General features: G+C 38.3%; 1 protein-coding gene across 3 annotated transcripts in view; it reads left to right on the top strand.

Moving 5' to 3' along the window:
- Positions 1-15,727, top strand: part of LOC101825750 (cadherin-related family member 3) — a 98,471-nt gene that overhangs the window by 75,278 nt on the left and 7,466 nt on the right. For 2 of the 3 annotated variants that reach the window (XM_040747612.1, XM_040747611.1), the window contains 6 exons: positions 3,222-3,454; positions 8,029-8,200; positions 10,001-10,242; positions 11,879-12,078; positions 13,559-13,578; positions 15,570-15,637. In XM_040747612.1, coding sequence (XP_040603546.1) covers positions 3,222-3,454; positions 8,029-8,200; positions 10,001-10,242; positions 11,879-12,078; positions 13,559-13,578; positions 15,570-15,637 — 935 coding nt within the window. The remainder of the gene's footprint in view (positions 1-3,221; positions 3,455-8,028; positions 8,201-10,000; positions 10,243-11,878; positions 12,079-13,558; positions 13,579-15,569; positions 15,638-15,727) is intronic. The other variant, XM_040747613.1, reaches the window with a different exon arrangement.

Here is a 15,727-nt window from a genome sequence, read left to right as displayed (position 1 = left end):
TTGTGCAAATGAACTGTAGTCTAAGTCCTGTACTTTTGAGTTCTCATATGTTAAGTAAGGATAATAACTATATCATAGAGTTGAGATGAGCCTTGTGTGTATGGCTGACACTCCATGCGTGTTGACCATAGTACACATGTTAGTCATGTATCAGAAATCATTATCATGTGTTAGTGTAGGAGTATGTGCACATGAGTGTAGGTGATCCCAGAAGCCAGAGGTATCAGATTATCCCAGAGCTGGAGTTACAGGCTGCTGTGAGCTATCAATCATGGGTTTTGGCAACTGAATTTGGGCTTTCTACAAGAGCACTGTATGCTCTCAACTGCTGAGCCATCTTTCCAGTCTAGTAGCTGGATTCTTTTCCCACTGTCAACGATAACTACACTGCTCATGTCTCACTAGTGAGTCCTTCCTTCCTCTTTTTCTGTTTTCAAAAACCAAGCAAACAAAAAATACCCCTGGTCTTCCATATTAAAGCATGCCGGCTGAATGGAATTGGAGCATTGGAATTTTTGTTTGTTTGCTTGTTTTGTTTCATAATCATCTTGAATTATTTTCTTTCTTTTATTTTATAATATAATTACACAATTTCTCTCTTCTCTTTCTTTTCCCCAAACTCTTATCTATATTTCCCTTTGTCTCTTTAAAATGCATGGCATGTTTTTTATTAATTGCTACATACATGCATATGTACATATTGTGATATTTACAGAAGAGACAAAACTTTTGCAGTTCAGACTATCCTGAGGAGGAAATTGAAAATGTCAAAATACTCTGATCACAAACTCCCCTCAGAACATCAAATGTTAGGTCTATAGACTTTGAGGATATTGAACTACAACATTAAGGAGTTGGGCATAGTGGCACTTGCCTGTAGTCCCAGCACTTAGAAGGCAGAAGCAGGGAGACTTCAGTGAGTTTGTGGCCAGTCTGGTTTCCACAGCAAGTTTCAGGCCAGCTCAAAACAAAACAAAACTCCGCATTAATAGATTTTTTTCATGCTGAGTTGGTTAGCACAGAGGACTTAAATATGTCTAGCAGATAACATGAAATATGGAGATCTATAATATTTGAAGTAAAAAATATTGATCCCAGATGGTGGTGGCACACACCTTTAATCCCAGTATTTGTGAGGCTAAAACAGGTGGATAAATGTGTTTGAGCCCAACCTGGTATACAGAGAAAGTTCCAGAAAAGTCAGGACTTTTACACAGAGAAACACTGTCTTGAAAAGCCAAAAAATAACATTGACGATATGTGATGAACGGGAAGCAAATGTGGGCAAAGAATTCCTTTATCAGTAGTGACTTAGAAGAAACATGGAAATTGAATCAGCTGGGTTACAGGTCACTAGGGAAAATGCATTTCGTTTCCAGTACATTTTGATGAGGTTTGGCAGTATTCAGAGCTCCATAATTACTCTATTTAAAATTCAGTTAAAGATGCTCAAGATAACATTTAGACTTTATTGAAAGGTTAATTTTACACCTTCAGAATAATATACATCCCACTGTACTTAGCCAGGTGTTAAATGCGGAAACGATGCCATCATTTTCCATGTCTGTAAGACAGAGACCACTTTTACTGGTTGTCTCTTCTCCATGGCCACGTATCCATTACAATACCTTTTTATTAATAATGATGCTCTCACTCAAGCAGTTTCAATAGAAGCTTTCCCTTCTGGAACTGCCATATAAGAAATCTTTTCCATGAATGTGCTTCTTCTACTGTTGATATCATAAACTGTGTTCATAGTCTACTTAATAATTCATTACAAGAGATGAATCATGATTAAAAGAGCATGCCAGATAAAGAAATATCCTTTGAGGTTGGCAGTGATGGGACGGCACATGAAATGTTTTCTTCTTCATCATTACTCAGTGGAAACATCCATATACCTGTTGGTAAGCTGGATAATCATGTACCACAGCTTTTGATTTAAATATAAAATGATTGAAGAGAGACCTATCATAACTGTAATTTATTGGCATAAGTATGCTATGTAATGAACCCCATAAAAGTTAGAGTAACACATTTTTTCCAGCTCATACATCAGAGAATTGGACTATCTTTTGGGTCTTGCGCGAACTTGTAAGAGTCAGCTGTTTTTCAGTGCTTTGTCCTGGTTTTATTGGGATGACTGGGGTACTTTGTTTTTCTTTTGTCCTTGCAACCTGAGGCCAAACCAAGTATGTTCTCAGAGTGCAGAAAGAGGTATAGTCACAACTAGAGTCACTTTCATAGAGCATTCTAACAGTCAGAAGAGTGGGCAGGGTGGTGTGTGGCAAGAGAAAGGCAATATAATCTCTCAGATGCTTCTTATACTGTTGCCAGGTTCACTAATATCTCATTGATCAAAGCAAGTCACAGGCCAGAGTGCGAGTGTTGCCCGCATGGCTAGTAATGTGAACACATGAGGGGCGAAGACTTTTGGCTTATGAGTTTAACAAGTGTACTGCAGCTATCGTTCTTTTGAAAGATCATGTGTGAATACTATTAACTGGAAAAATTGTGAAGCTACTTTAAATCAGGCTGTAGAATTAGTAGACACAGACTTGAGCCTGACTCTACTTGACTAGTTCTGTGGCCTTGAGAGAGTTAACATCACAGGATTCAAGTCCTTGTCTGTAGAATGGAGACAGTAGTACTGCTGCCCTAAGGCTGTTGGGAAGATTCAATGAGGCAACTATGTACATAATAAATACTTCTTATTTGGCATCGACTATTACTGCAAGTGCTTCATGTATTTTAATTCACCCGATCTTCACAACTCTGACTGGTACATACTGTTATTACACTTAATTTGCAAAGAAAGAAAAAAAAAGCCAAGGGGACCTACACAATTGTCCAATATTATATTTATAAGTTAGAGGCTGAGATTTGTAAACTAGACATTCTTGTTTCAGAGTCTGGCTTCTGAACATTGTCTTCCACTAATGAAAGCATAATGCTAAGATGAAACTAATTATTTGTATTACGATGTTATCTTAAATTGTTTTGTTTGAGTGAAACCAGTGGTCTAAAGTGGCTGAAGATTCTCTGTAAATCTATGTGCCATCATGTGGAGTGTTAATCTTCAAACAGTCATTATTACTCAAAAGGTTTAGGTTATCACTTGGGAAAATCTAGGTTGTCATTTGAAAAATTCCATGCAGGGTAAACCTTTATAGTAATGTATGCGCATGAGAAAAATAAGCGTTGTCGTAAAACATTGGCAGCCTTCTACAAAGTCGGACAAGTGGCTGCCGTTGATGAGGATCACCCACCAAATTGTCTGACATACAAGATCATCAACGGAGACGTCCAGGCTGTACAAAGGTTCTGGATTCACCCTTTTTCTGGAGTGATTGAACTCACTAGTCAGCTGGACTATGAGTCTGTGAGGCAATATAACCTCACAGTGCAAGCTGTGGATTGTGACAGAGCTCACCCAAGGACTGCAGTGGCCACAGTAAGTAGAAACATGCTGCTTTATGTCTATATGACTGAGCAATATATTAAATTCTAATTTGTCACATTGGGATTTCAGGTCATATGAGTGGTAGGCAATGGAGAAGCTTGTGAATTTCTCCTACTTCTCAAGTGTCCTATAACTTTTGCATGAACTTAGATTTAGAAGTCTGTATGGGAAAGGAGGACTGGCTAACTTTTCTCTCTGATATGAATGTGTTCTCAAAAGTATAGCATGAATCTTTTTGGACAACAGAGAATTGAGGAGGTGGATATCTGCTTTAACATGTGAAGTAGACAGTATTCTACTCACTTTCACCATATAGATGAGGAACCTGAAGCACAGAGTTTAGGAAATGAATCCAGGGTTGATAGAAGACCCACAGACCTATCACTACATCCAGGCTGCCTTCTACCTCAATGCAATGTTTGCAATACCATGTGCCTTCTTTTAGCACTGACGTAAAGGAATGTATGTGTCTCTAAATTATTTTAGAAAGGTTGAGAGACCATTGAAAAATATCAAGAATACATGGTGTTGTATTTATTATGTGGCACATGTTATTAATGAAACTAAAGTTTTTTTTTTATTGCACAGCAAATTTTGGGTATTTTTTTTTGAGTGAGCATGGAGGAAAACATGAGACCTATTCACACCAGCAATTAGAATGACTTTCCGATGGCTGAGGATGCAGCCTTGAGGCTGGAATTATGAGGGTTCGCAGTCTTAGGATATCATGACAGTGATTTTTTAACATGAGGTACTTGGCCAGTTTCCTTATTGACACTTACAAATTCTTCACATAGTATAGGACAGTATAACTTGCAATTATCATTCATGTTTTACAGATGAAACAAGAAGTATATTTAATATAACACCTGAGAAACTTCAAGTAACTCTCTTCTTATAAAAAGTATTTATGTTTTGCTAGACGATAAATAACTTGCTCATTCTTTCTTCATCTTAATTAACATTTTTAAATGTTTATGTACAGAACATTGGGTTACAAAAGTGTAAGACATTGTCACATTTGCCTTTGGGGAGCTCAATATATCAAGTGCCAAAATGATCATGCCAATGAATTCGACATCCTGGTATGAAAAAGGAGATAGGTCTTCAATCTCCAGAATTGAGAGGTCTATTCTCGTCATCATCACCACCACAACCTTCATATAATTTTTACCCCCACAACCTTCATATAATTTTTACTAAGAACCAAATAAAAGTCAAGTGTTGTGTATGATAAGCTATAATTATATAATTCATTGTCCCACACCACAAGGTAGTTTTGAGCACACCTTTTTTTTTTAAACACAAAGAAGCATTTTATTTACAAGGCTTAGATGCTATAGAACCTATTTCAGGTTACTCCACTAAAAGAGACAGGATAAAGTTTGAGAATTTATTCCCTGTCATGTGCCCCAAATCCACTCTTTAGTCCTTCAGGCAATCTGTCTTTTCTACTTCTCACCCATCCACTGCTAACATCCTGGCTGTACCCCCACTGCCTGAACTTGATCTGATAAAGCAGGCTGCTTTCCAGAACCATGTCTCTCCTGGTGGCCTTGAAGTCTGGCAGAGTCACTCCTGAAAAAAGTCCACTGCCTGTCCTATGACCTCTTCATCCCTTTCACATCACAGTAGACTAAGCTCCAGCATCATTCTCAAAGTGTTTGAATGATCTGGGCCTGGCTGTGTTTAACTTCTGTTCTTACTCAACCCAACCACTCAATTTTCCTTACGTTTCTCCAATACATCAAAGCTAATTTTTATCCTCCAGGACTAACATTATCAGTCTAATGATGTAGATGAATACTAGTGGGTAAATGACCCAAGAGGGAAGGACAAATTAACTCTGAGACAGCAGAACAGAGAGTGGGCGTAGGTGCTGTATGAGAGAAGTGAGAAACAGAAGGCTGGTAGCAGAGAATCAGTACCAGTTACTGTTCCATGGCTGCGCCTAGACAAAAGAAGCAACTTTAGCGTGTGTGTGTGTGTGTGTGTGTGTGTGTGTGTGTGCGTGTGTGTGTTCTTATTTCACAGGGGATACAGTCCAGCAAAGCAGGGAAGGCATGGCAACAGGAGAATGAGGCAGTTGGTTGCATTGCCGGTGCAATCAGGAAGCAGAGAGACAACGGGGAATGAGAATGGACCCTAAGTCTCCAAGGTCTGCATCCAATGACACACTTCCTCTAGTGATGCTTTGCCTCCTGAAGGTGCTGCATAACTTTATAAAAACAGTGCCATCTGCTGCTGGGGACCGATTTTTCAAACACAGTCTTGGGGACATTCTATATCCAACCTATGGCAAGATTGTTTATGCCAGCCAGAATCACATCAAACACCACACATTTTTGAAAATATGTGCTTGCATAAGGACATTATTCAAATACAGAGAGAGGAGCAGTAGGGACAAGAAGAGTGTGTCAAAAGAGAAAGGCTGTCTTGGAAAACTCTTAAGGTGGTTCCTGTTAGCTCCTTCTGGTTTTTCAGCTGCATAGCATCAATTGATATATGGAATTTTCATATATATTATTAATCCATATATAGCTTATTGTTTGGTTCTCCTGTAGAATAGGAGCTGCAGTGATTCAGAGACTTGGTTTGGTTCACGACCTAGTGTCAGTGTGTAGCCAGATGATTGACACATAGTAAGCATTCTGTCCTAGCAATAGTCAGCAAATGGATAAATCTACCCTCCTAATGGCCATAGGAAGGGAAGGGAAAGCAATGTAACTTGTACCAAATGAAAGACCTAATGAGTTCCAAGCTTAGGGTTTTAGTGAAGATTTCTAGTTCAAGTCAAAGTCCATTTCCATTACATCACAGACATCACTCTAATCTGTTTACTTAAGGTTAAAAATCTGTTTACTTAAGTGCCATAGTTGGAGAGGTAATAGACCCTAGAGGAGGACCTACTGTCTTCTCAATCCAATATAATTTCTAACTGCTTTCTAAATACTTATTCTTACATCCATAGATAGGTATGGCTCTCACCTTTCCTTGAGGAGGAGTATTTTTGCAGCAGGTAAAGGCTACCACAGAGATCTACAACTAGCCAAAATCCAGATAATTAGTGACTATGGGGTACAGCACAACCCTTTCACCTAAAGCTCAGGGAGCATTATAGAAGAGGGAGTGAAAGTATTCTAAGAGCCAGAAGACCAGGATGTCTGCTGCAAGATGTTGTCTCATGGACATAGCATGGAAGTTGTACCTATGAAATCTCAACAATATGGATACCTAAAGAAAACCTTAGATGAAGAGTTACAGGCAGTCACTATCTGCTGAGAGCAGAAAAAATTCACTTTTCTCCTGACCAAGTGGTCAACCCTAAACACATTTATGTAAGAAAAACACTAAAGGGGCTCAATAGGTTGTATAATGCACATATACTTACATATGTACATATGTATGTAGCAATAATAATTATAAAAGAGGTCATGAACTTGAAATGGAGTGGGGCATGGGTAGACTTAGAAGGGTAAAGGGAGAGGTAGGAATTGTAAACACAGTAAACATGTATAAAATTCTCAAAAACTAAAGATAATTAAATTAAGATTAAATAAAAAAATCTCAAGCCAGTAGGGTGGCTCAGCAGGCAAAGCCACTTACCACCAAGTATGACAATTTGGTTTGATTCCTGGACCCACATGGTGGAAGGAGGGAACCAAATCCTGAAAGTTTACCTCTGACATCACACACATATAGTGCTGTAGTACACACACACACACACACACACACACACACACACACACACACACACAATAATTTAAAGTAACCTTTAAAAATCTCACATATTCAATACAACATTTAGCTGTGTTCAACCTACAGAGAAGTAACATCAAGAAATGTGGGATTTCCTCCAAGAACTTAACTACGTTACTAAAACGTTCTATCAAACAGTTTTGAAAAGATAATTCTTGCAGATGTAGACACACCAGGGATTCTCCTGCTAATGTTATTGGGGAAACTATTAGTCATTGGAGAGGTGGGTAGATAGCCTTTCCAGGCTGACTGGCATTTGATTACTGACATTTTCAAATCCTTGATATTTTGATCTTTTCCCATGTAAATCACAGCTTCCTGGTTTACAGTAATTTAATTAAGAGAAGGTTGATAATAGTCCTAATTAAGGCAGATATACATTGTGCTTGAGAAAACAGTACAGAAGTGATCCTTAATTAAGTTAGAGATGTGTCTTCTGGGTATGTTGCCTCCCGAATATAGACAGTTCAGAGTCAGGGAACTTCAGCTTCAGAGACAGCATTCTTTAGCATTGCCTTTGTAATGATTTGCATAACTCTGTTTTCCATAGAGGTTTATCTGATGAACCCAAAAGTTTTCCTAAAGAGGACATAGACTGTCACAACTGACCCAAGAATAACACCATTGACTAGTGATTGATAGCCAGGATCCATATCTACAAGAACATGTCTGCAAACTCAGAGAAACTTAGACTTTTCAACTTAATAACTCTGGATGATTTGCCCCTATCCAGATGCTCACTTCTGATTTTATTTATAAATAGTCTCATGATGTGGATGTGATTTTTTTCTCTTCATCACTGACAGGTCATTGTTGACATTGAAGACGAGAATGATGAAGCACCCGTCTGCATACCCTATCTATATAAGGCAGCCATCTCTGATGATGTTGTTGCTGGGACAAATGTCAATGGCCTCAAATTAAACTGTCACGACAGAGATTCACACGATTTTGAAATGCGCTTTGAAATAGCTTCTGGTGGATATTTTAATTATTTCTTTTAATCACAAACATATGTCAACTTGACACTAGCTATACAATGTCAGACATGACATGTAACACTAGAAGTGACTGTTTATAAATGTTACACTATTTCATACCTTTGGTATCATATTTCCTTAAGGCATTCCTTCCTGTCTACAGATGAGAATCAATTACTCTGTGAGTTCTGGATTTGCGAAAATGCTATAGGCTTTAGTATAAGGAATTAAGTTTGTTATCTACGGAGCTCCCTGAAAACAGTACACATCTTTCCATATGATGATACTGTTACAAGTTCACAAGGCTAGATGGTTTTCACTCTATTATTGCTGGATCTATGGAGATTCATATAAACATTATAGTCACCAACTTGTCATCTACAGGAGATCTTCCTTTATTTGAGACCAGCCAAGTATTAGGCACTATTCTTAGAAATTATTATACATACCATGTAAAACAGATGTGGAACACATTCATGGCACTCTATTCGTTTAGTTTGGTACTGTCAATGCATAAAATAATAAACTAAGAGAAAGCCTAGATGGGAGAACTCTGTCTTGACATTCATCTTCACTGTAACAATAAGACTTTTTCATGTGTCTTAGACCTGCTGCTACTCATCTGAAAGGATGGGAATATGGATATGCTATTTAATTATGAAGACTAGTGTGATATTTATACCCATTGCTAGGTTCATCTTGTTTATAATAGTGTCTTCTAGGCCCTGGAGAGGATATAACTTCTTGAGGATGTAATTGGTACTGTTATCTGACTGGTTCATTAGATATTAGTCTAGACCAGTGTTTCTCAACCTGCTTGATGGTATAATACTTTAATACAGTTCCTCATGTTGTGGTGGCCTGAACCATAAAATTATTTTCATTGTTACTTCATGACTGTAATTTTGCTACTGTTATGAATCATAATGGAAATATCTGTGTTTTCCAATGGTTTTAGATGACACCTGTGAAAATATCATTTGACCCCAAAAGGATCATGACCCACAAGTTGAGAACCAATGGTATAGACTTAGTTGAGTATGACAATCAAATAAAGGAAGAGGAAAAAAATAGGCAGAATAACCAGAAAGTAACATGAGATTTGCCAGCCACATGTGGGGTTAGAATCATGATCTTAACCTTTAAAACATTTTTTCTTTTCTATTTTTCTTTTTTGGGGGTGGTGGTGGAGAACAGGATCTTTCATAGACCAGGTTAACCTTGAACTATCTATGTAGCCAAGGATGACTTTGAACTCCTTTTTAGGCATTAGCTGTGCCATTTATTTGATCATATTTGTAATAATGGCGTTGCTTCGTGTAACTAATAATTTATTGGAACACAATGAATAAGTTTATTTTCTTAATTTTTTTCATTTTGCATACCAACCCAGTTCTTCCTCCCTCCCATTTTCCCACCCCCACCTTCCCTCTTCCCACCCCCATCCACTCCTCAGAGGGGGTAAATCTTTCCTTGGGGAGTCAACAAAGTGTGGCATACCCAGTTGAGGCAGGACCAAGCCCCTTGATCTTGAACTCATGATCCTCCTGCCTCTCTTTGCCTAATGCTGGGATTACAGACTTACCCCAACATACCTAGTTTAAAACAACTTTTCCCTATATGCACTGATTATTCTGTTTCAACTTTATTATAAGCTATTTATAGATATGTACATTTACAGTATAACACAAATTTTAATCTATGTACCCATTCTTTGTTTTAACATCATTTAAAGGTAGCTTGAGACCATTTGATGAATTGTAAAATAATTTTAACATTCCCATTATTCCTTTTAAAGGAAATAAAAACCTTCATTTCAAATTAGATCCAAGTCGGGGTACAAATACTCCAAAGTTAATTGTGAAGAATCCTTTCAACTTTGAATCTGGAGCTGACCTGCAGCAGCAATACCATCTTGTGGTGCATGTAATTGATGACAACCTGAAGTCTGGCAAAGCCATCAAGCCCAAGACAGGAACTGCTGTCATAGATATTTATGTGCAAAGAATCAACACCCCACCTCCTCCAACCAGTTCTGAAGTAAGGAATTGCAGAATTTAATTTGAACCTCTACGTTGTAAATATTTTACTGCAAAGTCAAATATCATCCGGAAATGTTAAAAGAGTGACCAGGCCATCACTGTCCTTTATATATCTTTAGACTTTTGCACTAACCCAAACACTGGGCTCTCTTCGAAACTGTGCATCTGTGAATAAATACTGTGTGCACAGGAATTAGTGAAAATCACATGTACATATGTACAGGACCACTAAACTGCCTATAGAGGTCCCCAAACTGCTGGCTGAACAATATGAAGGTATTGCTCAATAGAAGGGAGTACTATTCATTGAATTAGAACCATTAAACACCTCTATAAAATAGACTATGCTATTGCCAGGTGGTGGTAGCACACACCTTTAATCTCAGCATTTGGGAGGCAGAGGCAGGTAGATCTCTGTGAGTCTGAGACCAGACTGGTCTACAAAGCTATACAGAGAAGCCCTGTCTCGAAAAAAACCCCCCAAAACTATGCTATCATAGAAATGGACATCTATGATGTGCCAGGCATTGCACTGTATGTCTTATAGCAACTATTTCATCTCATCTTTAGTTCAACTCTACAACATTTAGCAGATCTTTTAATATTTTGTCATTTATAAAGCAGACATGGGAATTATATAATGGCTACTACTAAATTATATAATGGCTTAACAGGCACTCAAGGATGAAGGTTCCTACTCAATAGACTTTAGGGTATATTTTATTGTTTTGTGGCCTCTAAAACACAAATTAAAAAGTCTTTTTCCTTGAGTATTTGATTTTCAAGAATGCACCGTTTCCTCAAGCTACACAAAAGGGAGTAGAGAACAGGATTGTATAGCCTAAAAGGTCCTCAGATATCATCTTTTTTTTTTTTTTTTGAGACAGGGTTTCTCTGTAGCTTTGGAGGCTGCCCTGGAACTCACTTTGTAGACCAGGCTGGCCTCGAACTCACAGAGATCCGCCTGCCTCTGCCTCCTGAGTGCTGGGATTAAAGGTGTGCGCCACCAACGCCCGGCCCTCAGATATCATCTTGATGGGAATGTCCTTCTGTATATATTTCTCTCTTATTGGCTGATGAATAAAACACTGTTTGGCCAATAGCCAAGCAGTAAGCATAAGAGGGACCAGAAGGAGGCTGGGGAGAGGAAGGCAGAGAGGAGACACCATGTAGCCAAGGAAGGGGTAACCCTTCTCTGGTAAGATAAGATCATGTGGAAATACTTAGATTAATAGAAATGGCTAATAATTAAGACAGAGCTAGCCAGTCAGAATCCCTAGCTATCGGCCAATAGTTTAATAATTTATGTCTCTATGTGCTTATTTGGGGATGAAGGGTAGCAGGACCTGGCGGGACAGAAACCTCCATCTTCATCATTTAGTTCAACCTCTGAGTGTTACAGATCAAAGGACTGAGGTGAATTGTGGAGTGGCCATTTTGTGCAACTCTATTCTCTACATTCTTAATTTGGTGGCTCTTTTGTTTCTCATTGTTCCTGGGTACTCACAAATATGTGTGAGTCTGGATCCCACTGTCTGTTAAGATGATGGTTCTATACTGATGTTACACTGTGTAAACAAATGTGCTTTGAAAACAGGGACTAACACTCTGTTTGCTTTGAAATAATTTTCCAGCAAAGGGAAGGTCTGACTATTGTGTACACAGCTATCAACACATACAAAAACAGTGACTGGTATGTTCCTTTCATCTTCACTCTGATGGCTGTTTTCTTTGTTGGATTTGTTTTCTGGATGTTTTTTCTACTTTGGACATATGGAAACACTAAAAACTGCTCCCCGAAAATGACCAAGGAAGACTCCAAATTGAAACCCAAGTATGTGATTTTTTTCTAAGCTTTTTATATAAAGAATAAAAATTAATTAAAGTTTGGTAATCATAGCTATCAGTGATTTTGCCTAAGTGTTCATAAGAGAGACAAAATCCTGGGGATACAAAACTCAGTGATCTCTTTTATCAGAGAGTCCAAACCCACTTTCTTCCTGACTAGTTGGGAAACTTTCTTAGGTAAATGGCAATGTTCCTAGGAGACACAGTCTTGCAGTAAACTCCCTAATCCCTGGTTATTTTCATCCCCTTTCCACAATGAATGTCAAGTGCAGGAGCTGCATTGTAGATGTACCAGTTGGAAATGGAGCTTACAACTCCACATTTTGATTGGTTGTGGTTTTCTGTAATAGTCTTTCTGTGTTGCAGAGAGCTGTTTCCTTGATGAGTGGTGAGGACTTCACTTATCTGTGGGTATTAAGTCAAATATTTAGATGTAGTTAGTGATTACACCAGCTTACTAAAGTGTGGATTCCTGAGCTGAACAAAGGCATGCTAATGTGGATGGGGGATGGTATACAAGTTCAGGAGGCCTCAGCCCTATGCAAAGAACTAGATAACTAAGGAAAGCCATGAGCAGGAGAAATATTCACCCAGGAAGAGCACGTTGATTGGTTATCTAATACCAAATGGTTAGCTCTGAAAACATTTTATATACTGACATGGTTGTATATAATACACACACACACACACACTCAAAACACATGCATACAACTATCATTTTACATACTGAGCAGGTTGTATATAATATACACTCTCTCTCTCTCTCTCTCTCTGTCTCTCTCTCTCTCTTTCACACACACACACACACACACACACACACACACACACATACACACACGTAATACAATTAACACACAGAGGCCATGAATTTGAAAGAGAGCAAGGAGGCACACATGGATTGGTTTGAAGGGACGATTGGTTTTAAAGCTCATCATGACCAAAGAAATGGATAGAAAACACATCTGCTTTTGTTGCCTTTTATCCATACGGTTCTTCAGGGTAGAAAAAAAATAAGAGATGGAGCCAGGTCTAGTAGCACAGCCCTATAAACCCAGGTCCTTGGAAGACTGAGGCAGGAGAATTTCAGATTCAAATCAGCATGAGTTAGACTATTTATATCAAAATAAAAAGGAAAAGGAAGAATGGGCATGAAAGTTACTGGCTGAGTGTTTAACTGGCATGTACAAGGCTTTGGATCAACCTTATACACACATACACATACCACTGTACTTCCACGCAGGTAACACATACTATAGAGTTGTAGCTGTATTATGGTTAACCAAATAGGATTTATTTTTTAAATGGTGAAGTAAAGCAGATGGAAACAGCTAATGAAAACTACATTATTGCTTCTTTTTAAAAAAACTAGTTGTGATACAGTCACATGTTAACTATTGAATGAAATTATTTTCAACATATATTGTCATAATTTAACTGGTGCTTTGTCAAATTTTCTGTTTTTACAGAGGAGTGAAGTATGTTATAGGTAAGATATGATTTGTTGATTATGATTGAATTGTGTGTTTTTAAAATTACATATATTTATTTTAATACAGTATTGTCTTGACTTTTTGAGAATTTCTTTAAATGTATTTTGACCGTAGTCATCTTCATTCTTCCATGCAAAATATCCTAGATTGATCCTCCTACCTATCTACAACTTCATGACACAACTTTATGTTATTTGAGAATGACTGACCCACTAGAAACAACACTCTTAAAAAAGAAAACAACAACCACAACAGAAACACATGGGTACCCTCTTTGCCAGAAGCCATGAAATGTTACTGGATTTTCAGTTAGAGGTGGGGGCTTATGAGTCCTTCCTTACTCTATGCTTGTGTACTGAGAGGCTTGTTCTTGATCAGGTCTGGTGCAGGCAACCACAGGTGCTGTGAGTCCTGTCATGCCCAGAAGACACTGTTTTGCTCAGGTCCTCTAACTCTTATAATCTCTTGTCTGTTTCTTGTCCTACCAGTTCCCACCACCCTTCTCAGCTCCAAATAAGCACCCGGATGCTGTATTAATTAGAGATCTGTTGGCTGATGGCTAGGGATCCTTATTGGTTAGCTCTGTCTTAATTATTAACCCATTTCTATAAATCTATGCATTTCCATATGGTCTTGGCTTACCAGGGGAGGGTCCAGACCTGTTACTGCTTCTACCATGGCGTCTCTTTGTGGTCTCTTTCTGCCTGCCTTTTTCAGAATTCTCAGAATTCTCCTTGTCTCCTAGTCCTGCCTGACTCTATTGGCCAAACAGTGTTTTATTCATCAACCAATAAGAGAAACATATATACAGAAGGACATCCCCTATCAGTCTGTCCTTCCATGATGGTCCCTGAACCTTGGGATGAGTGTGTGAAATAGATGTTCCATTTGTGGTATAGCACTCTAATGGCACTGATTTTCTCTACTTTGGCCAGTTGTGTTTTTCTGTTATTCACTGAAGAGGCCCAAAGTCTGAAGTAATTTATTGGTATACAGAAATGAATTTAGAGGACGTTTGACCCATTTGGGAGAATAACTGTAGTAGATTCTATACAGGGACATGTACATTTCCAACCATTTGTTCTTGGCTAGATTTTCAGTACCAGGCATTCTTTCCCTTTTGTATAGTCAGCCTAGGATTCATTCAGAAAGCAATCGTTTCTCTCATAACGTTTGTATGGCTATTGCACTCATGGATGTACCTTGCCAAGCTGGTGGCTATTGTAGCTCACAAGGTCACAGCTGGGAGTGCTGGTGACAGCTTCTTACCCCTAGCAGCTTACAGGACACTCGGGGCTACTTTGGAAGCTAGATAGCAGGGAGGAGGCTTCCTAGTCAATAGCAATCGCCATGTCCAATGACCAATGTGTATGGTGTCTTTGGCAATGAGTGTCAGCATCAAATTTTAGTAGGCAAGCAATGGTAATGAGCCTATATTTTGGGGGGAGATCTCCAAGATACCACAACTAAAAACTTGAAGAGAAGTATGCCAGATTTGTTGTTGGGCTTTTTCCCTTTTTGGTTTTCAAAACAGGGTTTAAAGATTGTGCCACCACCGAGTGGTGCTGGGCTTTTTATCTGGCAATCAGTGTTAACTCCAATTAAATTATTTTATATGAATATAAATGAATAGTTTTTTTACAAAGAATAGGTTTTTATACACTTTTTAAAAACATTCTTAGTGTTATTCTAAAAATATGGACCATATCACAAATTTACTTGTCATCTTTGTGGGAGGGCCATATTAATCACTTCAGTGTTGGTGTTTGCATTTGTCTAAGTGATCACCCCTTTATTTTAATTTTAATTTTGTGGAGGTTACAGGACAGCTGGTGGGAGTTGAGTTCCCACCTCAGGTTGTCATGCTTGTTATCAAGTACCTCAGCCCTCTCTCATCTTGCCAACTCAAATTATGTCATTTAAAAATGCCAACCGCTACATATTTGCCATTTATTTATTCACTACTTTAATGTGTTTTTTAAAACAGGTGATATAAGTCAAAAAGAAGAAAATGTTATCACAGAAACCAGAAATAAAAAGCTAGAAGTACTAACAGTAAGTCAATTTTTGTCCATATTTGTTGCATGTTGAAAAGTTCTTTCTTCTAAGCATATAGTAAAATCTATTCAAGCTTCCTAGGAAGGA

Source organism: Mesocricetus auratus, unplaced genomic scaffold, assembly GCF_017639785.1.
Source record: "Mesocricetus auratus isolate SY011 unplaced genomic scaffold, BCM_Maur_2.0 Super-Scaffold_100006, whole genome shotgun sequence".
NCBI classification, from domain to species: Eukaryota; Metazoa; Chordata; class Mammalia; order Rodentia; family Cricetidae; genus Mesocricetus; species Mesocricetus auratus.
The sequence above is the reverse complement of the archived record's forward strand: the minus strand, read 5'-3'. Positions and strand labels throughout refer to the sequence as shown.